This window comes from Letharia columbiana (genome assembly GCF_014066305.1).
Source record: "Letharia columbiana isolate WasteWater2 chromosome Unknown Sc0000023_s0, whole genome shotgun sequence".
Taxonomy (NCBI): Eukaryota; Fungi; Ascomycota; class Lecanoromycetes; order Lecanorales; family Parmeliaceae; genus Letharia; species Letharia columbiana.
In genome coordinates this window covers 1-21,574 of record NW_023501064.1, presented here as the reverse complement: position 1 = coordinate 21,574, position 21,574 = coordinate 1, and the positions used below count along the sequence as shown (strand labels likewise).

Here is a 21,574-nt window from a genome sequence, read left to right as displayed (position 1 = left end):
TTTCGAAGATCTATTAATAATAGATTAAGTATATATAAGTTAAACTCTTCACGCGGTCTATCTATATATTAGCTTAAAGTTATTAAAAGATAAAGAATAAATATATAGCTTAATAACTGCGTTATACTTTTAATATTATTATAATAATATTAAATTATTTAAATAGAAGTTTAATATATAAAGAAGATAATCTAATAATAAAAAGAGTTAATATAAAAAAGAAAATTTTAAAAGAAAAGAAGAGGGGAAGAAAAGCTTAGATATCTATCGCGTATATTAAATTTTTAAATTATTTTAAATTATCTAGCTTAAATTAGATATTAATAAAATATTTTCTCTTTAATTTTAAAGATTTAAGCTTAAGCGAATTATATTTATTAAGCGCTATTATCTAATATAATCTTAGCTACTTCTATAATAATTATAATTATTATTATAATTTATATAGATTAAAAAATAAAAGATCTAAAAGAGCGAGTTAATAAGTAATTATTTTTATCTAATTTAACTAGCGCTAAACTATTATAACTTATTAAAATTTTCGTATATTTTATTCTTACTTTCTTATTTTTAAGTCTTATTATTTTTATAAAAATAATTATTCTTTAAGTCGAACTCTATAATAATATACTTAAAATAGCGCGCGATATATATTCTCTTTATTTCTAATATCGATACTTATTAGAATTAACGCACTTTTTAATAAAATAAACTTTAATTAAAATTAAGAATAGCTTAATATTTATAGATATTTATATAAACCCTTTAATTCTTTTATATATATCTATTAATTTATCTTTTTATAATAATTAAAGTAGAAGAGATTAAGTCTAATAATTTATTATAATAAATATTAAATATTAATAATAATAGCGATATTAAAGAGTTTTAATATAGATTAATTAAGCGATAATTAAACTCTTAGCTAAAACGAAAAACGAAGAATAAGCTTAATAAAAATAAAAATATTAAGAGATTACGATAGCGAATAAATATATTTATATTTAAGAAGAAACTAATTAAGAAAATAAAGAAAGTTAATATCTTAACTATTAATTACGCTATAATTATTAAAAAGTATAAAATTAAATATATTAATATATCGTTATTATAATAGAAGTAAGCTTTTAAATAAATTAGATAAGATATAATAGATAAGCGATAAGTAACTTCTAGTTCTAATTATTATTCTAGTAGACTTATATTTTAATAGTATTATATAAAAAAAGTATATAAGCGTAATTATAAAGAAGTCTAAAGTTTTATTTATCGCGCGAATTATTATATATATAAATAAAGACGAAAACTTAAATTAAGAGAAAATAAATAATATCGAAGTTAAATAAGATATAAGTATTAAGAATAATTCTATTATACGCGTTAATAATTAAGTAAATCTTATTTTTTAAGCTACTTAAGAGCGTAATATAGAATTTAATAATAAATATTATTATAGCTTAAATATAATAATATTAACGCGCTAGTTAATAAGTATCGAGCTATTATAAAAATCTTAAAATATTAAATATAATTATATTTAAAAGATAAAATTATAGATCTTTACTTATATATAATTAATTTAGTATATAATAATAAAAAGCTTACTACGAAAGCTACGCTATCTAAATTAATATTTTAATCTTAATTACTATTATCGCTATTATATAAATAATATAAAGTTATCTCTTATTCGAGTATATCTAATTCTTAATTCTAATTATTATTATAAGTATCGTTAATCTATTCTAGAATTATTAAATATACTTTTATATACTTTCTATATTTAATCTTTTTTTTATATATTATAAGAAGATAGCTTAAAGAAATATAGCTTATTATATTAAGCTATAATACTTTTAAAAGGAATATTAAGAGATATATTAATTTTCCTAAGTTGGCGATTTAATAAGAAGATTATAATTATAATATATATAATTTTATATTAAATAGCGATATCGAAAATATATAATAGATATATAAAATCATTGTCGACGGCTTTAATTATAAAGTATCGGTGGATTTCGCGCGACTAACACTAAAAGAAGATAAGCTTTTCTTATTATTAATAGATATAGCTCGCTTTCTTTTATATATATAGAGTAATAAAATATAATTATATTTAATTCTATATCTTATTAATTTAGCGTAGTCGTTAACTAGAATAATAATTAGAATATCTACTTCTAAATAAAAATTTAATAAATATTTTATATATATATTATTTTATAATAATAATATTATAGATATACTATATCGTAGAATAATCCCATTAAGATCTTATATTATATAAGTAAAGATTCTAATTAAATTCATGACTAAGTCAAATGGAGTTGGATTCTTTTTAATTTAAATTGAATTTTAGCCCTATCCCTAAGTCAAATCGGACTCTGATCGCTTACTGTGCGTACGTTTTGACCTACTACCACCACTATAAAATTATTTAATCTATATAGTATAGGTATATATATGCGGAGAGAGGCGCGCTAAGGCCTAATTAGGAAGGTATATCGAGTGTGGAGGATTGATCCGTAATAATTACCTATAAAAAATAGAGAAAGGCTATATCCTTATAGCAAGAAGTATCGAAATACCGGAAAGAAATGGAGATAACGTGTTAATTAGTGGTGTGAATCCCATAATATCTCCTGCCGCAGTGAAATCTTTCGAATAATGAGATAGCTGTAGACATCGGACGGTTTCAATTCGTCCAAATATACATCGTCCGATGTCCCTCCTACAGAGGCCCAATTGACTGTGATCGTCGCAGTAGATCCTCCTCTTGTAACGTTATTGCAGTGATGTACCATATTAATGCAGTGGGGATGACAGGCCAAGTTGCAGTGGTGTTCTCCGCTTGCTGAGTGATGATTTGACGTGGGATCTTAGAGAGCTGAGCCGTGTTCTTGGTGCTGGGGGCCTTGTTGCCGCTTGGTTTCTCCGCAGTATTCTCCGCATTCGCCTGCTGTATTGACTTCTCTTGCACTGGCTGAGTGGATTGGTGTGAGACCGTGGAGAGTAGGCCTGTTGTGTCACTGCTGCTGATGACTATCTCCGCAATGTTCTCCGCAGTGTTCTCCGCATTCGCCTGCTGTATTGACTTGTCTTGCACTGGCTGAGTGGATTGGTGTGAGACCGTGGAGAGTAGGCCTGTTGTGTTACTGCTGCTGATGACTATCTCCGCAATGTTCTCCGCAGTGTTGTCCGCATTCGCCTGCTGTAGTGACTTCTCTTGCATTGGCTGAGTGGATTGGTGTGAGACCGTGGAGAGTAGGCCTGTTGTGTTACTGCTGCTGATGACTGTCTCCGCAATGTTCTCCGCAGTGTTCTCCGTATTCGCCTGCTGTATTGACTTCTCTTGCACTGGCTGAGTGGATTGGTGTGAGACCGTGGAGAGTAGGCCTGTTGTGTTACTGCTGCTGATGACTATCTCCGCAATGTTCTCCGCAGTGTTCTCCGCATTCGCCTGCTGTAGTGACTTCTCTTGCATTGGCTGAGTGGATTGGTGTGAGACCGTGGAGAGTAGGCCTGTTGTGTCACTGCTGCTGATGACTGTCTCCGCAATATTCTCCGCATTTACCTGCTGCAGTGGTTCCTCCTCTTACTGAGTATCGGGCTGGTGTGAGACCGTGGAGAGTAGGCCTGTTGTGTCACTGCTGCTGATGACTGTCTCCGCAATGTTCTCCGCAGTGTTCTCCGCATTCGCCTGTTGTAGATCCTCCTCTTGTTCAACTGAGTGCGAGGGTAGAATTGATAGAATTGGTAGAATTGGTAGAATGGTGGAAGAAGAATGGTTACACAAATAGGTGGAAGGATTATTATCCGATCCCGGACGCGTCTGGTGTGATTATCATATTTTTAGGAGCTTCTTCTTGACGATGTTCAGGATCTAACACGCGTTAAGAGGCTTCAAAATAGGGTAGGGGAGGAAGACGCGTCTTGGGAGGTAGCATCGCTGGGTTGGAAGGTATTACCGCTGGCTTGGGAGGAGTATGTAGGGGAGGACGTATCCGTTCGGGCTCTTTTTGAGGGTCTTTTAACGCGTTTATGAGTAGTAGTAGGTAGCTGTTGGGCTCGCTTACGGCCTCGATTGCTAGTAGTAGCGGATTCGCTGAGGGGTGGTCTGGGGGCGTCAGTAGGGGCTCTAAGAGGCGGGCAAAAGGGGTGTACGTGCCTGAAACGTTGAGTAACCTTTGGGCGAGGGGTATCGAGGACGATTGTGTTTATATTGGTGGAATTGATAGAATTGGTAGAATGGTGGAAGAAGAATGGTTACACAAACAGGTGGAAGGATTATTATCCGATCCCGTCGCGGACGCATTTGGTGTGACTACGATATTTGAATGTCAGTTTAACTCATCAATAGTAGACCAAACTTCATTATTTTTATAGCGTTAGAAAGCGCACACTGAGCTTTATAATTTACGAAATTATAAAGTAATAGTATCCTTAGGGAGCTGGTTATTTCAGAGGGGAAGACTTCTGCATATAGATTTTTGTAGATTTTTGATGGTTACGGACGCTAATTTATTTACCCGCGGTGTCTAACCAAAAAGCGTAGACCTGACGAATTTATGATTGGCTGCACATACAAATTCAAGGTTTTCTAGTTCAGCCCTACCTTATTCTTTTATATATACTGATTAGATATAAAATTATGTAAATCTTAATAACTTATATTATATTAGAGTATAATATGATAGATTAATATCCTATATTATATTATATCTTTTCGACTAGTAATTATATTAATAATAGAGTTATTATAAAGAAAAGAGCGACTTAATATAAATACGCTAAGATGTATTAAATTATTTATATTATATAATCGCTAAGACGTTAAAAATTACATAATTTAAATTTTAATACTTCTCTTTATATATATTCTCTTATAAATAAAATTTAATAAATATAAATTTTAATATTAATAAAATTAAATAGATAAAATAAAATAACTTAATTAATTTTTATTAAATTATTAAAATAAGATTAATATTAAGTAAATACGCTATATTATAAGATAAGTAACTTAATAAGATTTTAAGAGAGATTAAAGTCGAGATAAGATTTCGAATCGAGATTTTAAATTTTCTCGAAACTTCAATCTTATTCTAACTCGAAAGCGAGATTTTAAGATATATCTTATTAACTCGATAGATCTTAAGTATCTTTAAACGATCTCTTTAAATTTTAATATTATATATTTAGAATAAAATTAAAATATAATATTATAATTTAAATTAGAGTATAAGATATAGATATTTAAAAAGATAATTAGAAGATATATAAGATTATTCTTTAAAAGAATAATATAGAGATATTATAAGAGTAATAATTCGAAGTTAATTTAATTAATAGACTTAGCGAGAATAATAAAATACTCTTATTATCTCGATAAAAAAATATTATCTTAATCTAACTCTATCTCGTTAAAATCTCGTCTCGAAGTAGAATACCTTAGTATTAGATATCTAAAACTATCGAAATATATTATCTAACTAAATTAGAAGATTTATCGAGATAAGAAAGATTTACTAAGACTTAACGATATATATATTTATAATACTCTCTATAATTAAATCTAATTAACTAAGTATTCTATCTATTACTTTTAATAGATTATAAATCTAAATTATAGAATATTTATTTAATATATTACTTATAAGTTAGCTAGCTTATTAATTAAATATTTAAAGAATAGAGGAAAATTTTATTATAATATTATATCGCTTAGTAATATTATCGTAATATTAAATATTTAATTAATTTATTTCGAGATAATTTAATAGTATTCTTTAAACTTTATTAATCTTTAAATTATAAATTATATTTATTATATAATAGTTATAACTCTTATAGAAATCTTATTATTATTATCTTTAATTATTATATTATAAAGTAGAGATTAAAATAAAGAGCTTAAATACTAAGTTAATTAAAAATTTTATTAAATTAATTAATTATCTTAGAGAGCTTATCTATATATAAGGCGAAAAGTAGACGATTTATATAAGGAAGGTTAGTCGAGTATATCTATCCGAAATCTATTCTAAATCTATTAGGCTTCTTAAGTCGCTTTCGAAGTTTATTAATATCGTATTTTATATAATAATATCTTTAATTAAATAGTATATTAATACGATATTAAATGGAATATATTATTAAGATATAATTTTAAAAGATATATTATTAAATATTATTATATTATTTTTATATATATCTCTATTAATATATAATATAGAATAGAGAATATATAATAAGTTAATTAAGGCTAAGCGAGTAATAGTTTATAATAATAAATTTTATTTTCGAATTTAGAGTAATTAATTAAAAGAAAAAATAAGAATTATAGCTAGCTTTATATATCTTTTTTAATCTAAATTATAAAATAATAATAAGATTTAAGAAATTATATAGATAGATTATAAAGACGAAGATAAAAGTAAATACTATATATACTCTATTTATCTATCTTATTTTATATTATAATTAATTATTAAAAATCTATCGATATTATATTACTCTTTTATCTAGTTATTATAATATATTAATATACTATTAAATTAATATTCTAATTAAAATTAATATTAGAGGATTATAAGAGTAAGTCTTTTATTTAAAGTTATAATATTTATTTTATAAAGATAAAGTAGATAAAGATATAAATAATACTTTTAGATTATTATTTTAAGAGTTATCTCTAATATAGAGAAGTATTTAATTATATAAATATATCGCCTATAAAAGAGATGTTTCTTATAGAATAGCTTATCTTATTATATTAGATATCTATTTAAAATAGATTAATTATAAGAAATAGAGTATATACTAAAATTAAAATATATAATAATATATACTCCTCTAATATCTATACTATATCTTTTTATATAGAAAAAAAAATCTAATATTTATAAAAATATATAGAGAATATTAAAGTTTAAAGATAAGATTTAAATAAATATAATAGATAAGATTAATAAATAAGATTAATAGATATTAGATATAATTTTATAATAACGATAGCGAGATAGAATATATTACTATTATAAAGAATATTCTCGCTATTTAAATATATTATATCGACTAATATAATATTAAATAAATACTCTTTATAATTTTATAATAATTAAAATATATTCGATAGTTTTACTCTAAGAATATCTAATAATTATATATTTTACTATATTAATTAGTTCGTAATAAATATAATTTTATAATATAATATTAGATAATAGAAGAGAATTAGTTAATTTATAAGAATACTCTTTAAAAGTAGCTCTTTCTTCGAATTAATATCTTAATTCTATATATATTATAAGCTTACTTTACTAAATAAATATTATAAATTTTAACTCGTTTAAAAGATATTTAAATATATATTTTAAGAAATATCTATCTTATAAAATAAATATTATATATTATAAATATCGTAATATTATATCTCCGCTAAAAATCTAATACTCTTTTAATTTAATAAAATAATAAAATATAATAGAGTATAATACTTTTATAAAATTATAATAAGAAAGTAAATAGAGTTATATAGAAGATAAAGAAAATAAAGATTATATATTTTTTAGATTAAGATAGAGCTTATAGTATAAGTAGATATATTTATTTCGAAGACGAAATCCTTAAAAATAGATAATTAATATCTTTATTCGATTTAATAGAGCTAGTAAATCTATATCTAGAATAATATTTCTTTAATTTAATATATATAAAGTTTTTAATATTAATATAATATTTCTTAGACTTCGCTATAACGAGGACTTACGCTAAAAGAGAGTTTTAACTATATTTAAAGTTATATAAGATTTATAAATTTATTATTTAATTTATATAAAGCTTAACTCTTATAGTAAAGTTAATTTATATATTTTAAGATATATTAGAAATAGATATATAGCGGAGAAGCGGAGAATAGAATAAAAGAATTTATTTTTAAAGTAGAAATAAAATATTAACTTTATATTAGATTTTATAATATTAATATATTTATTTATAAAGTCGAAGATCTAATTAAATATATTAAAAGAATATTTAAAAATAAAGAATTTAATAAGCGATATATATTTAGAAATACTTTTAAGAATATAATTTTTATTATTCTTAATATAATCTTAAATCTTAATTTATAAATTATTAATATAGATATTATAATAAATATAGAGCTAAAAATTATATCTATATATTATAAATAAAATAATTTTTTTAATTACTTTTATTTTAATTAATTCTATTATTACTTTTCTTTTATTCTTAGCTCTATTTTATAATATTATCTTCTTATAAAGTGTAAGGGCGTAGTTTACTAGCGATTAGCTAGCGGGCATAGACTATAAAAGACGTAGTATCGTTATAAGATTTAATAGTATATTTGATAGTAGAACTAATCTCTAAGAAATATTAAAACTTCGAGATATATAAAGTAAATCTATATTCGCTAAGTCTTTAGATATATAGAATATATTATTAAAACTAAACTCTAAAAGAAACCTTAATGTAATATATATGATATCGGCGCCTTAGCGTAAATAGCGCTAAGGCCTATAACGTATTAGATCTAATAATTATTTTCTCTTTTAAACTTTAATTCTTAGACGCCTAAGTAAAGATAGAATATTTATTAAAAAATCTTTAAACTCTAATAAAGAAATAAGAAAAAAGAGTTAATCTATTAAGATTATAATATCGTTTTAATAACGTAATAGAATTAACTCTTATACGCCGTAGGCGCGTTATTAATATATTATATAATAATATTAATATTATCTTTAAGAATAATATCGCTTTTATAATATTAATTAATAATAATCTATAGTAAGTCGACGCGTTTAATATTAACGTTTTTATAGCGCTAGTTAATAGCCTCTATAGCGAATAATATTAAATTTAAAAATTTATAATAAAATCTTAAAAATCTAATAAATAAAAGAAGAGAGAAGAGTTTTTTTATAAGTAATATCGTTTCTATAGCGTATTACGTTTATAGCGAAATAACGTAATAATAATCTTTATTATAGAGATTTAAATAAAGTAATTAATAGAGCGACGCGTTCGCGATAATGTTCTCGATTATTAATTAATAATAGTAGAAATAATAACGATAGCTAGGCGATGTGGTTTAATAGATAGTAGTAAAATATTATTATATCGCTACTATCTACGTTATTAGATATTATTTATTAATATTAGCGCTATAATAAAGAATATAAAAACCTCTTTTAAATTATTTATTTTTATTCTTTATAACTTCTAACGCCTCTCTTATAAGTACTTACTTTAGCGTTATAATATTAATATTAATACTAATATAAGTATAGTATATCTTATTATATTAATAATCTACTTCTCTTTATTATAAGTATCTTATTATTATTAATCGCGTTAATATATAAACTAATAATTTTATAATATTCTTTTTTAATAATAATAATAACTTTAATAATAAGTATATAGTCGTTTTATAGGCGCGATTATTAACTCTTAACTATTTCTACTACTATCGCTCTATATACGTAATTATTAATAAATTCTAATATCTAATTTATTATATAGAACTTACTTTTATCGAGATAACGATTTATATATTCGAGATAAGTCTTTTCTTTATAATAATTATAAGATTAAAAAACGTAATATTAATCGCTATATTAAAATTTCTTTATATCTTTAAGCGTAGATAAGAAAATTAATATAACGTTATCGCCGCGCTAAATAGTCTTAAAAGCTATCTTATCGATAAGCTAAGCTTAATAAGAAGATTATCTAATAGCGTAAATTATAAGAATATACGATAGCGACGACTTCGGTTACCTCTATTATAATTATAGATCTTTAAGACTAGCTTATAGCGATATATAAGCGTATAGAGAAATTAAAGAAAATAAACGAGTTATTAGAGAAGAAGCTTAAGAGCCTTTATTAATATATAGCGAACGTCGATAGATATTAACTCGAAGATTATACTTTAATTATCTTCTTATTAAAGAATTAAATTAATAAACTTAATTCGATATCTAATACTAAGATAGCGAAGAATATTTAAATAATAATCTTTTTTTAATAATAGCGCTAGCGTAGGATTCTTAGATAGTTCTTTAATAACTATTTTAGATAAAAATATATTTATATTAATAGCACGTATTTTAATATAATAAACTTTTTTTATAGTAGAGTTTAGTAGATAGCTAAATAATATAATTATTTTATTAATTTATATTTTAATAATAATAAGTATAGAGAAATACGCGCGTAATATAAGTATTATCTAGAAATATATTTAATCTAATCGATAGTTATATCTTATTTTATTATCTTCGCTTACTCGCTATTAATTTATATAATTAATCGAGCTCTTTAATAATAAGAGACTTATTATTTATTACTTAATACTTTTATTTACTATTTATCTATTTATAGACTTAGATTAACTCGCTAATATTAATAAGTTTATTATCTAATAGTTATTAATTATACTCTTCGCTCTAATTAATTTATTTAACTTTATATTAAACGTCTTTCTTATATTTAACTTTATTAATAATTTCTTTAATCTTTTAAAGCTTATTATTATTAATAAGATCGAAAGTTTATATAAAGACTTTCGCTATATTATCGTAATCGCGAAGATAATAAGATTTAAATAATAATATATAAAAGATATTATAGATTTTATACGTCGAGGATAGAAGTAAGCGATATATTTACGCTCTTATTTTATTTATAATTTAAAATAATTCTATAAATTTATAAGATAACTTTTTATTTAGATATTTTTATTTTAAATTCTTAATCGCTAATATTATTAAATCGCTTATCTTATAACTTTAAGATTAATATATTTTATTATAATATTTAAATTAAGTCGTAATAGCGCTATAAAGACGCTTTACTATCTTATTCCTTAATATTTATAACTTCTTTATTTTATTATTTATAGCGGATATCTTTCTCTTAACGAAGTTATTCTTAATCTTCTAACGAATTTTAGAATAATATTTATATATTAGAAAGAACGATATTGTTTTAATAGAGGAATATTAATTATTTATATAAGCGAACTCTATTATTAATAGTTATTTTATTTAAACGTTTTATTTATCGTTAGTAAATATACGTAAAAAATATTCTAATATCTAATTTTATTACTTAGTCTACTTATCGATTTACAAGTAAAAGACGATACTTAAACGCTATTTAATTTTAAAATAAAAGTAAATGATAAATTAGAAGCTATTAGTAAATATAGAGTCTCTATTATTAATAATATTATTTAGTATATTATAGCGATATACTATTTTAAAATAAAATACTTTTATTAATTAAGCGGTATCGATTATAGTAGATATAGAAATATATCTTATTATTTTTATAAATCGATTTATTATAACTAGAATAGTATTATAGATAATACTCTTATACTTATTCGCTAATAAGCTAATAATAAAGTTTATAGAAATTTTCTTTTATAGCTTAATAGCGATAGAAAGCGAGCTTAATTCGCTATATAGGCGATATCGCGAAGCTTTAATTCGCTAATAAACGTTATATATCTTAATATAATCGATAACTTACTTTAAGCTTTTATTTTAATAATATTTATAAATAAGTAACTTATATATCTTTATAGCGCTAAAGTATTTTAATAACGAATTATTATAGTATTTATTAATAAGCTCTTTTTTTAAGATCTTATCTCTAGAGATATAAAGGCGATTATTATATCTTAATAATCTCTTAGAGTCTAAGATCTATATTTAACTACGTACGTGACGCTTAATTATTAACTTATTAATATTAATTTGAAAAGAGTTTACTTAATTATTATAGACTTATAGATCTTAAATTAATATTTTTATTAGTCTTTAAAATACGTTATAAGTAATCTCTTATATAATCTTAGACTTTCTTCTAGAAATAATTATTTAGACGTCGATAATATAAAATATAGATATTATAATCGCTATAATCTTCTTATTCCTTTATAACTATTTACCGCTAATTTAAAATACGAGTTTATTTTATAATATTAATAAAAGTTTAATATTTAACGATAAAATCTTTTTATAATTAGAGCGTCGCGATAACGGGTCGATAGGGTTTAATTTATCTATTTAATAAAAAATCTTAAAGTTATAAGTAGCTAACTTTAGCGTCTAACGGGCTTATTTAAAGTTTAATTCCTTCTACTTTATAAAGCTCTTAAGATTATTATAATTTATTAGAATCTTAATATAAAACGTACTATCTTTTAGATAGTAATATTATTATTTTATAAACGCTATAATAGCGAGTAACTCTTAGTTATAGATCTTATAATTTTACTTTATAAAAATTATTTTTCTAGATTAGAATATTATTAGTTATTAATAATTATTCTTATTTAATTATAAAAGTATAGCTTTTATATCGAAGTTAAAAGCGTCGATTTTAAGATGTAATTTTAAATTTAGATTATAGTAACGTAGAAATGATATAGTTATAAAAGTACTTCGAAGCTACTAGAACGCTAGCTCCGCGTTATCTATTCACTCTAATAATTCAAATTTCTTATTATTCTTACTCTCTTTAAGCAAGTTAGTAAATAACGTTATTATATTAAAATAGCTATAGATAAATTATCGATAGAAATTAATAAAGTCTAAAAAGACTTATATATCTTAATAACTTTTTAGTTTTAACTACTTCTTAATAATAGCGATATATTTTTAATTTATTATAATATCTTCGATAAATATAATAAACTCTAGAAACTTAACCCGCTTAATATAGAATTAATACTTTTTTAAATTAGTATATAGTTGAAACTAGCGTAAACGCTTAAGTACTTACTTAACGTATTATTAATACTTTATTAAATTAATATTATAAATTAGAATATTATTTAAATATACTATATATATTATATTTACTAGACTTATAAGAGCTCTATTAATATACGCTTAAAAAGTTATCGATATATTAGCGAGTTTAAAAGATATAATTAAATATTCGAAGTAGTCGTAGCGACTACGGAACGCTATTTTTTACTTATCGCCTTCTTTAATTCGAATTTGATAATAGATATTCTTAAGGTTTAGCTTTATAAAGACTTTAACGCCGTATAAGCGGTTTAGAGTCTTAGTAATTAAAGGTAGCGAATATTAATTTTTAATAGTTATCGCGTTTAGGCCTCGATAATTAATATAAAAATAAAGTCCTTTATTCTTTTTAAGAATAAAAAGAATTAATACTTCGGCTAAGGAAGTTAAATAATAAATTTAATTTTTTTAAAGAGAATTCTTTAGATAGCGCCGTAGCTTCGCTAACTTCGTTTAAGATAGATTATATAAAAAGCTATATAGTAGCTTCTTATCGCTTTTAATCTTAATAATATAATCTTCTTACTTAAGCGTAGATAAGATTTCTACTTTTTTATTAGAAAAAATATTATTAAACTCTAATAACTTCTAAGAGAGCTCTAGACTACGTCTATTTTTCGATTCGCTACGCGTTATTATAGTATATATGATTATAAATATATTTAACTTCTATTTAATAGTTTAAATAAATTTAATTAATTCTTTAATCTATAATTTATTAGCGTTAATTTTAAATTATTATTACTCCGTCGCTAGATCTAGTAATACTTATAATTAATTTAGCTCGAGTATATTTAATATAATATTAAAATCTTTTTAATTAACGATATAGAAGAGTATATTATACTTTCTACTTTAATTCTAGCTATCTATTAACTAATAGTTTAGCTAATATACGCTATAGTAATATATACTTTAATTATTTAGCGCTTTCGATTATAATAAAATAACGTTATAAGATTTTAAATTTTATTAAATTATAAACTTTTATAAAATTAAATTAATATATACTTTAATATCGAGTAAAGTAACGAGTTATCTCTATTTACTCTAAAGCTTTATCTATTCTTTTATAAGAATAGAAGAAATTACCTCTATTAATCGTTATTTTTATCTCGCTTTTAAGACGATTATAAAATTAAATCTTTTTTTATTAATACTACGCCGATATAAGCTATAGGCGATTTATCGAGATCTAAATACTTAGATATTTAATAATCCTATTTTCTATAATAAAAATAACTATTCTTTTTATAATTAAAATTAAAGAATTTAACTTTATACTTTATATTATCGTCTTAAGTACGTACTATATAAACGTCGCCGTTTAAAATTAATTTAGACTTCGAAATTTAATCCTCTAAGGGTTTATTTTTAGCGAATTCTCTTAAAGACTTTAAATAAGAATTACTATTAAAGTATATACGTTTTAAAATCTTTTCCTATATAATAACCTAAGTAAGAATTTTTTTTTATTATTTTAATATACTACTAGTATTTAGAATCTTATTTTTAAGCTTTAATCTAAGTTTAACTAAGAAGAAATTAGTTTAATATTTTTTAGAAAATAGAGTTATATAGATCTTTAGCTTCTTTAAATAAATCTTAAAAATAAATATCTTCTAATCGAAGTGTTATTTAGTCTTCTTTTACTTTTTATATATAAGAAGATAGCGATTTACTAGATCCGCTATTAAATTAAATAAAAACTATTTAAAGAATTTAAAAGTTATATTTTTTAGATTATAGATTTAATAGTATTTATATTATTAAGTATTAAGATCGCTTTCTAAAAATTATATATAATAAATAATTCTTAATTAATTAATAATAAAATATTTAGAACTTATAAGAAATTTAATTTCGACTTCGCGGAATTAGCGTAGATACTCTTTCTTATTAATATTCTTATAAGAATATATTTTTTTAAAATAAAATATTTTCGTCTTAATTAATATATTCGCTAGAGATATAATAATAATCGATGTAGATAGGCTTTCGCTAGTTATAGATAGTAAGTTAGCGTTATAAAGCTCGCGATTATGGGCCTTTAACGCAGTTAATTCTTATTTTTATTTTAGATAATAATTTTTAATCTTAGCGATTATAAGATGTTATTTTATTATAAAATTATTTATTAATAAGAAATTCTCGAACTTATTATCGGCGCTATAGCGGCTTTCGATATTATCTTTATTTTTTATTATATAGTCTAAAGATAAATCTAATATTATAATAATAATAAGCCTTTTTTTTTAAAAGATAGAGAGATTAGAATTATAAAAGCGTAGTTTATTAATAGTTAGCTAGCGGATATAGGCTATAAAAGATATAATATCGTTATAAAATTTAATAATATATTTAATAATAGAACTAATCTCTAAGAAATATTAAAACTTTAAGATATATAAAGTAAACCTATATCCGCTAAGCCCCTAGATATACGAAGTATATTATTAAAACTAGACTCTAAAAGGGACTCTAACGTAGAATATACGATGTCGACGCCTTAACGCAAGTAGCGTTAAGGCCTATAACGCATTAGACCTAATATATAGTTTTAATAATAGAAATATAATAAGCTATTCTAAATTCTATTAAATATATAAATTAATAACGAATTTTAAGTTTATTAAAAATTATATATATATATTAGCGAAGATATTACTAGCTCTATCTAATACTTTTTTAAAAGAATCTTTAAAGATATTTATTTTTTTAAATTTAGAGATAAATACTAAAAGTTAAATAATAGAGCTATCTTTTAATAAAGCGATTTTTATCTTAAATTTATTAAATTTATTATTCTCTTTTTTTTTTAATAATATATTATAACTCTAGATATCTAAAATTAATCTTTATTAACGATATAATTAAATTAAGTAGTTTATAATAAAATTTCGAAGTATATATTTAAAGTTATTATCGTTATTCTTATCTTTAGAATTTATTTTCTATTAGTAAAATAGCGAAGATATATAATAATTCTTTTATAAAATTAAATATCTATTTTTCTAATCTAGAGTTTAGATTCTCTACTTCTTTATATTAATCTTAGATATATTCTTCTAACGTCTCTTATTAGAGATTAATTTAAAGAAGATAAAATTTAATTAAAATTAAGATTAAATAAAACTCTTTTTTATTATATTTCTTATTAATATATTTAAAGCTATAGATATATTAAGATAGAGATAATAAAAGATCTTATATACTAGATTTTAAATATATAAACGAGTGATATAAGCTTTATCTAAAGAATAGAGATAATAAATTAAGAAGTTAGAGAGATAGAAAAACTCGAATATTTCTTATTTACTTTTAATTTAATAGATTTAAATATAAATATATAATTAGTTTTTTTCTTATATCTAATAGCGCTAATATCTTTTTATCTATTATAATTATATTATTAATACTATTATTATATAATATCTAGATTATTCTCTTATTCTAGCGCTATTTAACGCTTTTATATAAATTATTAACTATATTCTATTAGCTCTCTAATATCTTATTAACTCTTTATTAAAAATACTATCTTTTATTATTTAATACGAGTAAAGGCCTATGAATTAAATTCATAATTTTTTTTTTGATTAGGGCTATCGAGTAAATAGGTGAGCGATCTTTGGTGAGCGAACTTTGGTGAGCGGGCTGTCCGGCTGTCGAGCGAACTTTGGTGAGCGATATTTAGTTTCCTTGCTTATTAATAATTATAAGACCAAATTTCAAAATTCTTAAAAATTTGGAAAGCGCAAACAACGTTCTATAATTTAAAAAAAAAATCTCAAAATTTTAATAGAAAATAAAAAAGTTTTTCCTATTGTGAATAACGTATACCTATTTTTGATGAGGGAGACGCGGGAGGGCGAGATTTTGATGGTTGCGGACGCTAATTTATTTACCCGCGATGACTCAGCCGGTCTAACCAAAGAGCGTAGTGACCCTGAATTGATGATTGGCTGCATATACAAATTCAAGGTTTTCAAGCTCAGCCCTATCTTATTCTATTATATATACTAATATATCTAAAAAAAAAAAAATAGTATATTTAAAGAGTAAAGAAGTATTTATATTAATAATCTATATATAATTATTATATATAAATTTTAAAAGCTTATTTTTTAAATAAAATTATAAAAATCTAATTATTCTTATTATTTATTATTCTAGATCTATTATTAGAAGAGATATTAAATATAAAAAATATAATTATAAAAAATTAATAATAAATAAAATAGTTATAAAAATAATTAGATATTATAAATTTCTATAATTATAAAATAAAATATAAGTATTTTTAAATTCTAAAGATTAGAATATAGAGTTATACTTTTTTTATTTTCTTTAATATTATAATAATATTAGATATAAACTAATAATATTATAATAATATTTATTTATAGTATATATTTAATATCTTAATTTATAGTCTAGCTATCTATAGACTTTTTTTAATATTCTTTAAGATATCTTCGAAATCTTCTATCTCGTCTTATCTCTCCTATCTTCTCCGCTATCTTAAGTCTTCTCGATATTCTATATAGCTTTTTTAATAATTTTAATAATATTATTTATTCGAGCTTCGCTTCTATAATTATAATCTTTTATTTTAAAAACTTATTACTATTATATATATAAATTTAAATTTTTAGAGAATATAAACTCGATTTATAATATTAAGTAAGAATCTATAATTCTAATTATATCGTTTTATTTTAAGATTTAAATTCGATACTATTAAGCGATAACGATTAAATAATTCTAAGTGAAAGAATAAAGGTAAAGAATAAAAATATAATAATAATATATTTAATAGATTTAATAAGTCTATAAAGTTTAATAAATCTATAAAGTCTATAAAATCTATAAAGATTATATTATAAGATAAAATATCTATATTATTTAAGATTATTATTAATAATAACTTTAATATAAATTCTTTAATATTAATATATACGCTTTTACTAACTTTTAAAAACGCTATCTTTATTATTAATAATTTATTTAAATATATAAAGAATATAAAAGTAAAAGATTTTATTTACGAAGCTCTAGCTAACGATCTTAATTTTTTATTTTTAGAGATCTCTATTAGTACGTTACTTAGTTTTCTCTTATCTTCTAAATCTTCTTAGTAATAATTTTTAAATAATTTCGATAAGCTAATTAAGAATAAGCTTACTATATCTTCTAATAAAAATATATTATTATTTTTATATTATTTTTTAATAATAAATTTATTAAAAGAAGTATTATATAAGTAAGCTAGTTAAGAGATAAAGATATTTTTAATAATATTAAGCTTATAATATAAGATATCTAATATTACTTAATAAAATTATTAAAGTTTACTAGAGATATTTAATTTTCTTAAAAATTTATAAACGCTTAAAGATCTTTCTTATTTTATTATAATTTTTAAGAAATATATTAATATATTAGTATATATAAAAGAATAAGGTAGGGCTAAGCTTGAAAATCTTGAATTTGTATATATAGTTAATTATTAATTCGAGTTCGTTACGCTCTTTAATTAGACCGACTAAGTTAGCTTAATAGCCCTTCCGCGTCTCTCTTATCAAAAATTTATATATAGATATTTTATACTTTAAAGTACTCAGCTTATGATATATATAGTTACTTTATAATTCCTTAAATTGTAGAGCTCGCTTTACGCTTTCTAACGCTGTAAAAATAATAAAGTTTAATCTACTATTAATAGATTAAATGGATATTTAAATATAGTAGTTATAGTAGTTATATTAGACGCGTCTAAGATCGAATAATAATCCTTTTATCTATTTATTATTCTTTTACTATTCTACTAATTCTATTAATTCTATTAATTCTATTAATTTTATTAATATAAATATAATCGTCTTCGATACCCCTCGTCTAATTAGAGCCCCTTATTAACGTCCTTAGATTATTTCTCGGCGAATTCGCTATTGCTAATAATCGAGGCCGTAAGCGAGCTTAATAGCTATCTACTACTACTTATAAACGCGTTGAAAGGTTCTTAAAAAGAGCCCGAACGGATACGTCCTCCTTTATATACTCCTCTTAAGTTAGCGATAGATGAGTTAAACTAATATTTAAATATTATAGTTATACTAAACGCGTTCGAAATCGAATAATAATTCTTTCATCTATTTATATAACTATTCTTCTTTTATTATTCTATTAATTCTACTAATTTTATTAATATAAATATATTTACTCTCGATACTCTCGTACTTAGTTAAATAAGAGGAGAATCTATAATAGACGAATACGGAGAATACTATAAAGAATATTACGGAGATAGTTATTAGCAGTAGTAATATAATAGATCTACTCTTTACGATCTTATATTAATTTACTTAGTTAATATAAGAGAAGTTACTATAGTAGACGAATACGAAGAATACTACGAAGAAATCAAGCGATAATAAGATCTCTAATATCAAGAATAGACTTAGCTCTTTAAGATCTCACGTTATATACTCTTTACGATTCTATATTAAATTATTACTTAGTAAGCGAAGAATATTACTATAACTTAATCTATTATCTCTACTATATTAAGAAGTAAGAGAAGAAATTATAATAGATAAATACGAAGAATATTACGAAGAAACTAAGCGATAATAAGACTATTATCGTTAAGAATACGGCTTAGCTCTCTAAGATCCCACGTTATATACTCTCTATAGTTCTATAATATATACTAGGGCGTATCCTTCCCAGTAGTGAAAAGCTTGCCAAGTACTGGTTTTCAACTATTTTTGATTCTCAGGGAGATCCTCTAAAACCCCCTCAGACCCTTCGGGGGCTCTTTAAGGGCTCTCCGAGAGCTTCTATCGAGGGGCTGTCAAAGCAAGCTCGAAATTTAATTATTTTAGTAATATTTAATTGATTTCGAGCTTGCTTTAACAGCCCCTCGACAGAAGCTCTCGGAGAGCCCTTAAAGAGCTCCGAAGGGTTTAAGGGATTTTAAGGGATCTAACCCTGAGAATCGAGAGAGACGTTAGAGAGAGACGTTATAGGTCACTGAGAATCGAGAGAGACATTGTAATTTATTTGACATACTCAGGGGGAGACCCCTGAAACCCCCTAACCCTCCGGGGGCTCTCCGAGAGCTCTCCGAGAGCTCCTGCCGGAGGGGCTCTTCTCGCAAGCTCGATAATTTGAATAAAAATCTTAGTTTTTAGTATATCTTTACGAATACTTTATTAAATTTCGTTTTCGCTACATTATCTAAAAGCGTATAATTAACTCTATAACTCTATAAATTTACTTTATTATCATTTATTACGTAACGTTAAAGGAATTAAATAGAAGAAATTGATAAAGTTAATATTGAAGGTTTAGCCTTATAGTACTTCCTCTTTTAAATATACCCGTGTTTAGAACGAAAATGAAGAAATAAGGTGTGTTTTAGACTAGAAATCGTGAAATTCGAGGATCTGATTGGCTAATCTTAAATTTATAATTATCGAATATTTTATAATTTCAATCTTGAGTAATAAGAAAGCAAGCTTTTCAATTAAATTATTATTTAATAAGCGGAGAATATTACTATAACTTAATCGTTTTATATTAAATTATTATTTAGTAAGCGGAGAATACTACTATAACTTAATCTATTATTTCTACTATATTAAGAAGTAAGAGAAGAATCTATAATAGACGAATACGAAGAATACTACGGAGAATATTACGAAGATAGTTATTAGTAGTAGTAATATAATAGATCTACTCTCTATAATCTTATATTAGTCTAATACTTAGTAAGAGAAAGAACTATTATAGTAGATAAATACGAAGAATATTACGAAGATAGTTATTAGTAGTAGTAATATAATAAATCTACTCTTTACGATCTTATATTAATTTACTTAGCTAATATAAGAGAAGTTACTATAGTAGGCGAATATAAAGAATATTACGAAGAAACTAAGCGGTAATAAGATCTTTAATATCAGTATATATAAAAGAATAAGGTAGGGCTGAACTAGAAAACCTTGAATTTGTATGTGCAGCCAATCATCAATTCGTCAGGTCTACGCTTTTTGGTTAGACACCGCGGGTAAATAAAATAACGTCCGCAACCATCAAAAATCTACAAAAATCTATGTGCAGAAGTCTTATCCTCTGAAATAACCAGCTCCCTACGGATGCTGTTTCTTCATAATTTCGTAAATTGTAGAACTCAGTGTGCGCTTTCTAACGCTGTAAAAATTATGAAGTTTGGCCTACTATTGGTGGATTAAATGGACATTCAAATATGATAATTACACCAGACGCGTCCGGGATCGGATAATAATCCTTCCACCTATTTGTGTAACCATTCTTCTTCTACAATTCTACCAATTCTACCAATTCTACCAATTCCACCAATATAAACACATTTACCCTCGGTACCCTCGCACTCAGTTAAATAAGAGGAGGATCTACAACAGGCGAATACGGAGAACACTACGGAGAACATTGCGGAGACAGTAATCAGCAGCAGTGACACAACAGGCCTACTCTCCACGATCTCACATCAATCTACTCAGCTAGTGTAAGAGAAGTTAATACAGCAGGCGAATGCGGAGAACACTGCGGAGAAACTAAGCGGCAACAAGGCCCCCAGCACCAATAACACGGCTCAGCTCTCCAAGATCCCACGTCATATACTCTTCACGATTCTATATCAAATCATCACTTAGTAAGCGGAG

General features: G+C 23.6%; 1 protein-coding gene across 1 annotated transcript; it reads right to left on the bottom strand.

Moving 5' to 3' along the window:
- Nucleotides 1–2,734: 2,734 nt before the first annotated feature.
- On the bottom strand, nucleotides 2,735–3,487 carry HO173_007095 (uncharacterized protein; the record flags this gene model as incomplete). Its single annotated transcript, XM_037309000.1, has 1 exon — nucleotides 2,735–3,487. One exon carries the CDS (start codon nucleotides 3,485–3,487, stop codon nucleotides 2,735–2,737), a length of 753 nt encoding a protein of 250 aa, XP_037163861.1.
- Nucleotides 3,488–21,574: the final 18,087 nt, after the last annotated feature.